We start from the raw sequence: 12444 nt of genomic DNA on the forward strand, positions 1-12444 counted from the left end.
AACCCAGGCTGAGCCGAGGGTTGGTTCTTATTGCTGATTTGGGGCTGGGTTCTGTGGCAGGAGCGCCTGCAGGCCCGGCCTCTGTGGGGCTGGGGAGCAGCCCCAGCATGGCCAGGGCTAGGCAGGGGCTGTTGCCCTCAAATCCACATGGCGGTCCCTCAGTGTCCCCTTCCCCACCATGCGTGGGGCTCTGGCTCCAGAGACAACTGACTTGTGCTCTCCTGGGCCCGGCGGCCCTTGGTTCCCTTCTCTGGGGGGTCCTGGGCTCCTGAGGGGTGGGCAGCTCACATACACATGGCCTTGCTGTTTGAGCTACAAAATGCTCCCGACTCAAAGGGGTCCATCTGGCTTCCCAATGTCTTAAAAAGAAGGGGCTCTTGCCAGGACACTTCTGTGGCAAGAAAGCACACTTAGAAAGTTGTCCACCAAGTGCTGTACTAAAAATATTTACTAAATACCTTGGCTGGAAAGAAATTGAGATCTTTTTTTTTCTAAAAAAGTCAAAAGTGGCTCCCTGGGAGGGGGCCAGTTCCTCCCTGGGGGGCTGGTGACTGGAGCAGCCAAGGGCCCGGGCCAGCCTGCCTGAGGTGTGGAAACTGGAGCTGGGGGGCCTGATGGGGCTCAAGTCCATGATGAAGGGTCACAGGAGACCCGGGGCACCTGGGGGCTGGAAAGAACCCGGGTCAGCACTTCCTCCTTCCAAGGTGGGAGCCCCAAAAAAGTGTTATTAAAAAACATAAGAAGGAAAAGGTGGGGAGGTCAGTTGAGTACTAAATTGAGTGCATTAAATAGAAGGTGGACCAGGCTGTGCAGCCGCCTGTATTTGCAGGAGGGGGGTGGTGCTCAGAAGATGTTGGGGCACATGTGCCAGTCCTGCTTCTCCTTGGCCTCCCAGTAGCCACCCTTGTACACGCAGGCCGTCTCCCCAGTCACCGGGTCCAGCCTCTTCTCAAACCACAGCGGCACGTACACTTCGGCCTCCTTCTCTGCTGGGCGGCACAGTGGGCAGGCGGGCGGGCAGCCTGCCTCCTCCCAGCGCCCCAGAAAACCACTCCCTGTCCCCTCTCCTGCTGGCCCTCCTCCTTGCTCCTGGGGTGCCCCCTTCTCCAGCACCCCTCCCTGCCCCCAGGGAATCCCCTCTCTCCCCCTCAGCTTCTTCCAGTCCCCTCATCTCCTCCCAGTTCCTGGGAGACCCCCATGCCCTCTCCCGCTGGCCTCACTCCCGGGGGCCCCCCTCCCCACTGGCCTCACCTTCCTCTGCACCGCAGCCCCGCGAGCAGGCCTCCAGCCTCCGGCGCCGATTCACGCGCTGCTTCTCCTCCAGCCGCTGCTTCTCCGTGTTGGCCTCATCCCAGTGTCCCTTCTCCATCAGCCGCTGGTCGGGCCGCAAGCGGCTGTCGGTGGGCGCCACGCCCTCCTCGTGCTCGTTGAGGGTCAGGGCCAGCTCCGAGAAGTAGTACATGTTCTCCGCGTTGTCCCTGCGGGGCCCCATGGGATGAGCTGCCAGGACACACTCGGCCCCCTCTCTGCTTCCCCTCCTGCATGTCCACCCCCTGAACCCCCCAAACCTGGCGTTGTGTCCACCTCGCCCTTTCCTCCCTGCACCTTGCAGGCTCCACCGACCTGCATGTTTTGCCACATTATACCTCTCTGGGAACTTGCCCACCTTGTCCAATTTTTCATATATATCAGCCTGAAGTGTTTCATAATGTCCTCATTATTATTCGTTTAATGTGTGTGACAGCAGTGTCTTCTTTCGCGTCTGTAATGTTGATGCTGTGCACCTTCTCTCTACCCAGTCATGTCAGAGGTTTGTCCGTTTTCTTCATTGGTGGAAGATGAAACTTTGTTGATCCTATTTTAGGTTTTTCTGCTTTACTGATTTTGCTTCTATAGTCTTCCTTCTACTTTGTTGGGATTTCTTTTGCTGCTCCTTTTCTAACTTCCTGGGATGGATGCTTAGCTCAATATTTTCCCATGTCTCTTCTTTTCTAATATGTGCATTTCAAGGCTACACATTTCACTCCAATTACTGCTTTAGCTGCATTCTACCATTTTTGTTATGTATTATTTTCATTATCATGCAGTTATACTTTCTAATTTTCATTATACTTTCTTTGTCCTATGGATTAGTTGGAAGTACATTTCTTAAGTTTATAAATATATGGTAATTTTTCTAGTCATCTTTGTTTTTAGCACACTCACTTTGGAGTCAGACAGTATACTTCGTATAATTTCATCTCTTTGAAATTTGTTTTATGACCCAGTATATGGTCAGTTTTTGCAAACGTTCCACATGTAATCAAAGAGATTGCATTTTCCACAGTTGTTGAGTGCAATGTTCTACAGCTGTCCTGAAGGTTCTATTGTTCAAACTTGTCCTCCAGACATTTTCTTCTGCTATCCATTACTAAAAGAAGTATGTTAAAATCTCCCACTTTGGTTGTAAACTAGTCCATTTTTCCTTATATTTCTATCAACTTTTGCTGTATACATTTTGGGGCTGTTATTAGGTACAGGGTATATTCAAATTTAAAATCTTCCTGGCAAATTGAAACTTTATCATTTTGTCCCTCTTTGACCTTTTGTTTTAATGTCTGTTTTGTGATATTACTATAGCTGAAGGCAGCTTTTGTTTGGTTAGTATTTCTATGTATACATATCTTTTTCCATCCTTTTATTCCAGTCTTTATTTTATTTAGATGTATTTTTTGTAAACCACATAAAGTTTGATTTTTAAAAATTTGTCTGAAAGCTTATGGGAAGTTAATGTAATTACTAATATGTTGGATTTAAATCTATCTTATTTCGTTTTTTTCTTTTTATACTGCTTTGATACTGTGAAAGTTTTGAATTAGTCATAATACTTGGTATGTTGGTCCTTACATGGCCTGCTTGTATTTTTTTTCAATCAATTAATTAATTAATTATTTTGGGCTGCATTGGGCCTTTGTTGCTACGCAAGGCTTTCTTTAGTTGCGGGGAGCGGGGGCTACTCTTCGTTGCCGTGCATGGGCTTCTCATTGTGGTGGCTTCTCTTGTTGCAGAGCACTGGCTCTAGGCATGTGGGCTTCACTAGTTGTGGCACACAGGCTTCAGTAGTTGTGGCTCGCAGGCTCTAGAGCACAGGCTCAGTAGTTGTGGCGCATGGGCTTAGTTGCTCAGCGGCATGTGGGATCTTCCTGGGCCAGGGCTCGAACCCATGTCCCCTGCATTGTCAGGTGGATTCTTAACCACTGCGACACGAGGGAAGCCCCGGCCTGCTTGTATTAATGCGACCTTGCCACCTAAACCAAAGGTAGAATCCTGACAAAACCTACATCTGACCATAAGGAAAACTCACCAATCCATCCTCCTCTCAGGTAGCCACTGGCAGGACTCCTGGGTTCATCAGTCCTTTGCTTTCCTTTTAATATAATTTTATTGCATCTTTAAGTAGTCTTAAGTGTGTGTGTATGTCTGTGTGTGTATTCATATACATATATTTTAGATACTTGTTTTTAACTGTATAAAAAAATATGTATGTAACCTTCTCGGACTTGCTTTTTTTAAACTTAATATTATATTACTAAGATTTATCTGTATTGTATGTTGCTGTGGTTCATTTGTTTCAACTACTGTAAATATTGCTTTGTGTGAATATACTAATTATTTCATCCAATAAGTTTGAGTTGTTTTCAAGTTTTGCTTTGAGTAATCTTATTCATGTTTCCTGTTGTACATTTATAGGAGTTTCTCTTGAGTATACACCCAGAAGTGGGATTACTGGGCTGCAGAGTCTGTGATGTTCTTTAGAAGGTAAGGCCACACTGCTTTCCAGCATGGTCATACCAGCTCACGTTCCCACCAGTGATGTATAAGGGATACTGTGGATCCATATCTTCTTCAACACTTGATATTACCAGACTGTTCATTTTTTCAAATCAAATGAAGGTAAAACTGCATCTTATTGTGGTTCTGATTTGCATTTCCCTGATTACCAATGATGTTATCATTTTCGTATGGTGATTGGCCATGTTTCTTCTTGTGTGAAATTCTTGTTCATGACTTGCACTTTCCCATTGGATTGTTTTTGCTTTATTTATTCATTAGAAGGTCTGTTATTCTTTTTGTTCCTATTTATTTATCTGTTTTTGGCTGCGTTGGGTCTTCGTTGCTGTGCACGGGCTTTATCTAGTTGCAGTGAGCAGGGGCTACTGTTTGTTGCAGTGCGTGGGCTTCTCATTCTGCTCATTGCGGTGGCTTCTCTTGTTGCATAGCATGGGCTTTAGGCGCTCGGGCTTCAGTAGTGTGGCACGTGGGCTCAGTAGTTGTGGCGCACGGGCTTAGTTGCTCTGCAGCATGTGGGATCTTCCCGAACCAGGGATTGAAGCCATGTTCCCTGCATTGGCAGGTGGATTCTTAACCACTGAGCCACGAGGGAAGCCCCAGAAAAATTTCTTTTAATGAACAGAAGCATTTTAATATAATTGAATACATCAGTGTTTTTGTCTTATTTAAGATATATTTCCGTAAGTTATAGATGATACTCATCTATATTTTCTACTTAGAGGTTTTTTGTTTCTTTTTAATAGTATGTGGATACAGAAAGACTAGAATTTATTTTTTATTTATTTTTTAAAGGAACATTATTTATTTATTTATTGGCTGCATTGGGTCTTTGTTGCTGCGTGTGGGCTTTCTCTAGTAGCGGCAAGTGGGGGCTACTCTTCATTGCAGTGCATGGGCTTCTCATTATGGTGGCTTCTCTCGTTGTGGAGCACGGGCTCTAGGCGCACAGGCTTCAGTAGTTGTGGCACATGGGCTCAGTAGTTGTGGCTCGTGGGCTCTAGAGCACAGGCTCAGTAGTTGTGTCTTAGTTGCTCTGCAGCATGTGGGATCTTCCCGGACCAAGGATTGAACCCCTGTCCCCTGTGCTGGCAAGCGGATTCTTAACCATTGCGCCACCAGGGAAGTCCCTCTACTTAGAGTTTAACTTACTGTTTAACAGTAAGTCAAACTTAATACTTACTGTAAGACCTTTATTTGGAGTTGATTTTTGTTATAATAATGTAAGGGAACGATTCACTTAATGTTTTTCTATATGGATAACCATTTTCCCGAGATCCTTTTAGTGGATGGTGCCATCTTTCCATGTGCTATGATACGGGACCTTTGTTATATACCAAAGATATATACACATCCAGGGCATAGTTTCCAGGCTTACTATTCTATTTCACTATAGCTTCAAAATAAGTATCTAATAGGGCAAGTCCTCTTTTTTTTAGAAATATCCTGGCCCTTTATTCTTCAATATAAATTAAGAAATCATAATATCAAGTTCCATGAAAATCACTATTGGGATTTTGTTTGGTTTACCGACTCTTTAGATCATGACATATTAATAGTACTTAGTCTTTCTACCCACGAACGTGGTATCTTTCTCCATTCATTTAGCTCTTCCTTGATATCTCAGCAAAGTTTTATAATTTTCTCTATAGAGGTCTTGTATATATTATAAGATTTGTTACAAGGTCCTTGATATTCTCTGATATGATAATTGGTGTCTTCTCTTAAACTGTATTTTCTAGTTGTTTTCTTTTAGTGTATAGAAATGCAACTGACTTTTGCATATTAATCTTATATTGAGGCACCTAAGATGCCTTTTGTTCAGATCTGTTAATGTAACAAATTTATGGATTTTCTAGTACAGACTCATCCTTGCGTACCCAGGATAAACTCAACATGACTGAAGAATGTTATCTTTTTCATATACTGTTGGATTTTCTGATGTCTTGTTTTGGAATTGTGCTTATCCATGAGTGAAAGAGGGTAGAACTTTTATTTTCCTACTACTCTTTTAGCCTGGTTTGGTATTAGGTATCTTATACTGGCCTCACAGTATAAGAAAGGAAAGTATTTCTTTTTCTATGGTCTGGTAGATTTTCTATAAAATTGAGGTATATGTTTCTTGACAACTTGGTAGAATTCACCTATAAAACTACCTGGGCTTTGTGTTTTCCCTGTGGAAATTTTTAAACTACTGCTTCAGTATCTTTAATTATAGGATTAGTCATGCTTTTTTTTTTTCTTCTAGACTCAGTTCTTGTAAGTTATATTTTTCTAAAAATTTGTCCTTCCAATGAGAATTTTAATAATCTCTTTATACTTTAAATATAATAAACATAATGAAAACATTAATAATATTTATTTCTATATTCTCTCTTGATCAGTCTTGCCAGTAGTTTTCTGTTCGTTTTTTTCCCTCAAAGATCAACTTCTTTTTAAACTTGTTTTTTTTTTTAAATAAATTTATTTTATTTATTTTTGGCTGTGTTGGGTCTTCGTTGCTGTGCACGGGCTTTCTCTAGATGTGGCGAGCGGGGGCTACTCTTCGTTGCAGTGCATGGGCTTCTCATTGCAGTGGCTTCTCTTGTTGCGGAGCACGGCCTCTAGGCGCATGGGCTTCAGTAGTTGTGGCTCACGGGCTCTAGAGCACAGGCTCAGTAGTTGTGGCGCATGGGCTTAGTTGCTCGGCGGCATGTGGGATCTTCCCGGACCAGGGCTCGAACCCGTGTCCCCTGCATTGGCAGGTGGATTCTTAACCACTGCGCCACTAGGAAAGTCCCTCTGCTTTTATTTTTAAGGTATATTTTCTTCTTTCTTTCAGTTTGTATGTTGCACTTTCTCTAATTTCTTAGAATGAAAAAGCTTTAATAAGCTTATATACCTATTTAAGGCAATACATTTCCTTTGAAGCTTTGCCTTTGGTATATCCAGCCAGTTTTGATATCTTTTTCTTCTCATTCAGTTCTAGGCATTTTAAAATTTCCATTCTAACTTATTATTTTGTCCATGAATTATTTAGCAACTTAAATTTTTTCCCAAATATGTGGGGACTTTTTGACATCTTGTTCATAACTTCTAATTTGTCTTATCATAGGCTGTGGTCTGTGTGCTACCCTCTGTACATTTGTTGAGGCTTTCTTTAGGGTTTAGTACACGATTGATTTTTGCATAAATTCCACGTATACTTGAGAAAAAGCCTGTTCTCTGTTGCAACCATAAGTATATGTATATCCTGTGTTTTTTTGCTCTCCATCTTGCTGGGTTGCTTTTCCCCATTTGACTCTCAACAAGTGAGAAGGGTGTGTTGAAATCTCTGTCTTCCAGTGTGGTGATGGATTTATCCATTTCTCCCTTTACTCTCAATATGTGTGCTTTGTGTATTTTTGAGGCTCTTTCACTACATGCATAATGTCTGTGTCATGCATACGGTTCATATCTTCTTGAAGAACTCAACGTTTTATCATGTAGCAACTCTTCCATCCCTAATAATGCTTTTGTCCTAAAGTCTGTTTTTACCTTATATTAATATAGCTGTTATAGCTTTTTGGTTAGTATTTTCATGATATGTCTATCTTTTACTTTCAACCTTTGCCCATCATTACGCTTTGGATCTTTCTTAGAAGGTGCATGCATCTGGATTTTTAAAAATCCAGTCAGTTAGTATTGGGTTGGCCAAAAAGATCATTCAGGTTTTTCCATAAATGGTAGGGAAAACCCGAACAAACTTTTGGGCCAACCCAATATTTTGCTTTTTTAACTAGTGAGTTTCATCTATTTATGTTATTATGCCTGGACTTATTTCTACTGTGTTAACTTGCTGTTTTTATTTGTCTTTTTAATATTTTTTACTGATTTAAAAATCTTCTGTTGGTCTCTACCTTCACATCCCTTGGTGTCCTCTGTCTCCCTAGACTCCATTGTGTTAACATCATCGACACTTTTAATTCTGGACTGTCGTGGGAACATTTTCTGCTTTTCTTTGGTCTTAGTAATTATTTTGAAAATCCCTCCCACACACAACCTTTTATTTCATATAACTACTGTAGCACCTTCTGGATTCTTTCCCTCCCCCTTTTAGACTACTGTTTTCATTGTGGGTTTTTGTGTGGCAAACCTTCTGAGGCTGTTCACCTGAGAACATTTTGTTTTTTTATCACAGCCTCATATTTGAACGATAGCTCAGCTGGACAGAAACTTTTTTTTTTTTAATTTATTTTTGGCTGTGTTGGGCCTTCGTTGCTGCACGCGGGCTTTCTCTAGTTGGGGCGAGCGGGGGCTACTCTTCGTTGCGGTGCATGGGCTTCTCATTGCGGTGGCTTCTCCTGTTGCAGAGCACAGGCTCTAGGCGCGCGGGCTTCAGTAGTTGTGGCACGTGTGCTCAGTAGTTGTGGCTCGCGGGCTCTAGAGCGCAGGCTCAGTAGTTGTGGCGCTCGGGCTTAGTTGCTCCGCGGCATGTGGGATCTTCCCGGACCAGGGTTAGAACCCATGTCCTCTGCTTTGGCAGGCGGATTCTTAACCACTGCGCCACCAGAGAAGCCCTGGACTGAAACTTTTACCTTCTAATTTCATTTTCTTCATTACTTCGAAAATATTATTCCAAAAATCTGATGTCCATCTGATTCTTCATTCTCTACTGAAATCTTTTCTCTCTGGAAGCTATTAGAATTTTCTCCTTGGTGTCCTTAATTTTCAGTATATTGTGGTCTAGGCAGAAGTTTTTCTTTGTTTCCTGTCTCTGGAACTCCAATGGGCCCTTTCAACCCAAGGTCTTTCATCTGTTTGTTTGGGGAAATTTATTTCCATCATTTCTTTAACTATTTCTCTCTCTTTTCTATTTTTCTTTCTTTCCTTTCCTTTCCTTCTGGGATTCCAATTAAACATATTAATTTAGTAGCTACTCTAGGAATTACAATATGCACAGTTCACATAGTCAGAAATTAGTGTGCATCTTGACCCTCCTCTTGGGTAGCACAAGGGCCTTTGAAAAGTTTCCAGTTTTCTGACTTACCTGATTGTGCAGTTGCACTTAATGTTTAGATTTTAAACCCCACAAGACATTATTGTTCTTATTTACTCACTGTTCACATAGGTTTTGTTCCTCATTTCACACATCTTGGTTCTTCTATCTGGGAGCTCTATCCTTAGTGCTGGTCTGCTGGTGGCAAAATGAGTGGCTTGAAAATGTCTATTTCAACTTTACTCTGTAAAGATGTTCTTGCTGGGTGTGTAATTAATTCTCACCTGTCAGTGAGTCTTTCTGCATGTGTAAGATTTCATCTGTCTTCAAGCTCCCGTTATTGCTGATGAGGAGAAGGTTGTCAGTCTGCCGTTCCTCAGAAAGTACATCTTTTTAAAAATCTGGCTGCTTAATATTTTCTCTGATCTAGTTTCAACAGTTTCACTGTATAGATTTAGATGTGGAAAATCTCTGCTGTTTTCTCCTCAGATAAGACTCCTGAGATGGTCTCTTGCTTCTGGACTCTGACCAGAAGCCTGCTGGACCCTGCTCTCAAACTCAACGTGCCCTACACGTCCTGACGCTGCACCCTCCCAGGCTCCGGGGATGCCTGTGGGGCTGCTCCAGGGACTCACTCTGGGTCACCAGGTGGCCAGCCTTCTCTCTCTAGGTGCTTGGCTTTTCCAGGTTTTGTCTGTTTATCTGAAGATTTTGATTATTTCTTCTGACCTATATTCAGTCAATGGGTTCTCTCTATTAAACCTTCCCATGGAGTTCTCAATTTCAGTTACTTTATGTTTCCTTTGTAGAATTTCTGTTTCATTCTCTTTGGAATCAGCTGTGCCACTTTTTATAGTTTCCTGCACTTATTTTCATGTTTGGTTTTCATTCCTTGGACTATGCGGACTTGTCCCATCAATCAGCCTGTTTAAAGTCTCTGCATAGGACGTGCTGCCACCTGATGGTGTCAACGCTTATTTACAGTCGGGTGTCTGGCTCCCCTCAGGCGTGGCCTGAACCCTCCCGTGCCCGCCGCTCGCTTCCTGTCTGGCTTGTCCCCTCCCCGCTCCCTGCCTGTTCTTCGCCCCGCAGCCCCACTCACGGCAGCGGGTACTTCTTCCACATCAGCTTGGCCGGTAGTGTCTGGTACACCGTTTTCTGCTTCCCGTCCAAGCTGGGGCTGCTGGGGCTGCTTTGCACGATCTTGGCGCACTCCATCTGTTCATCCCACGAGCCTGACAGCACGTAGTGGGCCTTGCCCTGGCTGTCACTCACCACTCCTGTCACCTGGGGACATTGGCAGGGCCAGCGTGGGGACATTGGCAGGGCCAGCGTAGGCACACGCCCCTCTCCGGGGTTCCCCCCTGACAGGCTCCGAGAGGTGGCCTTGCTTACCTTCCGGGCCACCTCTTTGGAGAAATAGCTGTAGGGTAAAAACTTTAGCTGGCACCGGTCCTTTGTCTTGTGGTTCACAATCTCGACGTCCCCTGTCTGGTAAGGGAGGGGAGTGGTCAGCGGCCGATCCCTGGGCCACACAGCCCCTCCCCGAGAGCATCCCCTGACCTGGTCGATCCAGAGCTTGCCCACGATGATGTTATGCACAGTCGAGGTGCTTTTCCTCCACACGTAGTGATTCCCGCTGGCCTGGAATTCTAAGTGGATGGCACCTGGAGGCCAGATATAGGGTCAGAGGTCATGGCCTGCCATGCTGGGTCCCAGCCAGCCTGACCCACCCTCCCGAGGTCCCAGGGTCCTGAGAACCAGAAGCAGTATTTGTGCAGACTGGGGATAGGGTACAGGTCAGGGGGGCATCCAGGAAGTCTGCAGGGGGACTGACGTCACCCCTGGAGGCACCAAGCTGGCTTCTGGGTTGGCAAACCCTCCCCCTCATCCAGAGTGTCCTTCTGCCCCCGCTCACCTAGCGGCATGATGGAGAGGTATTTCCCCCGGAACTTGCTGGAGATGGTGATCTCCTGCCAGAGGCTCCAGCCGTGTTTGGAGAACACATAGTGTGCGGCCGATGGCGGGTGGTGGCTCACCTGAGACCAGACCCACAGGCCGTGAGCGTCTGCTGGACGTGGCCTGGGCCTGCCCCCAACCGGCCGGGGGACAGCCTGCCCCGTGCCCAGTATGAATGGCTCTGTGGCCCTGGGAACCAGGACACACGGCAGGGCCTAGGCCCCCCAGAAAGGACAGTGCTCCAGTGGGAAAGCACGGGAATGCCCAGGGGAGCAGCCTGGGTGGCACTGGACGGGGGCAGGGCTGGGGCACCCCAACTACTGTGGGCCTGAGCCAGTGGCCGGGGCGTTTTCACGCCTGACTTGGGCTGTGGAATGAGGGTGATGACATTGTGACAAGCTGTGCTGAGGGTGAATAAAGTGAGGGCGTTAGGCTCTACCAGGGGCTTCGGGCCTACTTTCTAGTTAACCTGCCCATCGCCTGCAGGGGCTGCATCTGTTGTGCTGTATTGCACTGAGGAGGCCCAGGATGGGAAGCCTCCCGGCCAGCCCGGCTCCAGAGCTGGAGTCCAGCTGGTGTCCCGTCCCAGCCTGGATGGCGGTGCAGCCTGCTCTGCCCACCCGGTGCCTCCGCCCCGTCCTCTCCAGCACTGGGCACCCTGACCACAGTCTCACCACCAGGACACTGCCATCAACTTTTCCTCATCTGTCTCTCCTCATTTCTGTGGCTCCTTTGGTCACAGGGTTAGGGCAAAGCCTCTCCCAGCCTCCCGTCTCGCAGCCTCGCCCCGGAACTGCAGCCGTGGGCTCCAGCCTCCCTGCACCCCTCTGTGCAGACGGCCCAGAGCTCCCGACAGTCCCCATAGGAGGCACCCTCATCCTTCCTACGTCTCAGAGGCACCGGCCAAACCTGCCAGCAACTGGGTGATGAGTGAGCCGTCCCCGAGCCTGCCCGATGCCTGTGGCCAGGGCCCCCACTGAAGCCCACCCATCAGCAAATTCAGGGACGTGACCCCAGAGACCTGGCCCTGGAGCTCAGTGTCAGCACCACCTTCTCGGGCAGACGATCCAGTCGGTCCAGCTGCTCACACCAAATGCTCTAGAGTCATGGCTGGCCCCACTTTCTCATGTTCCCCATCTAAATCCTTAGCAAATCCTGGCTGTTCTTTCAAAACAGCATCCAGAATCTGCCCTTCCCCTACGCCGCCTCCAGCCTCCCCAGCCTCCCTGCTCCACCCTTATCCCTGCGCTGCACTCTCCCCACAGCAGCCAGTGACGGGGGCGGTTCCTCATAAAGCTGCCTCCTCTGCCCTCCCGTGACTCTTCCCACACAGAGAAGAGCCTTCTGCCGCCTGCCTCCTTCTCTCTGACCTCGGCTCCTTCTCTCTCCCTCACTCTGTTGCCAAACCGCTCCCGGGCCTTCCTAAAAGAGTCAGAACCATCCACATCCACAGTACCTGCTCCCCACCCCCCGGCCCACGAGAACAGGCCACTTCCCAGCTGGCTGCACCCTCAACTCCTGAGGGGGTTACTTGATCAGCAATGTTCAACGAAGAAATGTACTCAGTAGTAGTTCAGGCCAGGAACCCTGGGTCATCCTTGCCGCCTTCCCCAGGCAAATCCCTAGCTCTGCTTTTTAAAGGTGCCTGTGCTCAACCTCCTACCTCCCCTGGTCTGGCCTCCTACAGGCCTGCACAGCAG

General features: G+C 46.5%; 1 protein-coding gene across 2 annotated transcripts in view; it reads right to left on the reverse strand.

Moving 5' to 3' along the window:
- Positions 1–344: 344 nt before the first annotated feature.
- The window catches only part of OSBP2 (oxysterol binding protein 2), a 139503-nt gene continuing 127403 nt past the window's right edge, over positions 345–12444 (reverse strand). Inside the window, exons 9-14 of one of the 2 annotated variants that reach the window (XM_027124295.1) lie at positions 10704–10824; positions 10349–10452; positions 10181–10276; positions 9888–10072; positions 1252–1478; positions 345–986 (exon numbers count right to left, since the gene is read on the reverse strand). In XM_027124295.1, the coding sequence (XP_026980096.1) occupies positions 844–986; positions 1252–1478; positions 9888–10072; positions 10181–10276; positions 10349–10452; positions 10704–10824 (876 nt within the window). In that variant the 3' untranslated portion in view covers positions 345–843. Of the gene's footprint in view, positions 990–1251; positions 1479–9887; positions 10073–10180; positions 10277–10348; positions 10453–10703; positions 10825–12444 lie in introns of both variants that reach the window. The other variant, XM_027124294.1, reaches the window with a different exon arrangement.

Source organism: Aethalodelphis obliquidens, unplaced genomic scaffold, assembly GCF_003676395.1.
Source record: "Aethalodelphis obliquidens isolate GAN/ISIS:26980383/991018 unplaced genomic scaffold, ASM367639v1 scaffold28, whole genome shotgun sequence".
Taxonomy (NCBI): Eukaryota; Metazoa; Chordata; class Mammalia; order Artiodactyla; family Delphinidae; genus Aethalodelphis; species Aethalodelphis obliquidens.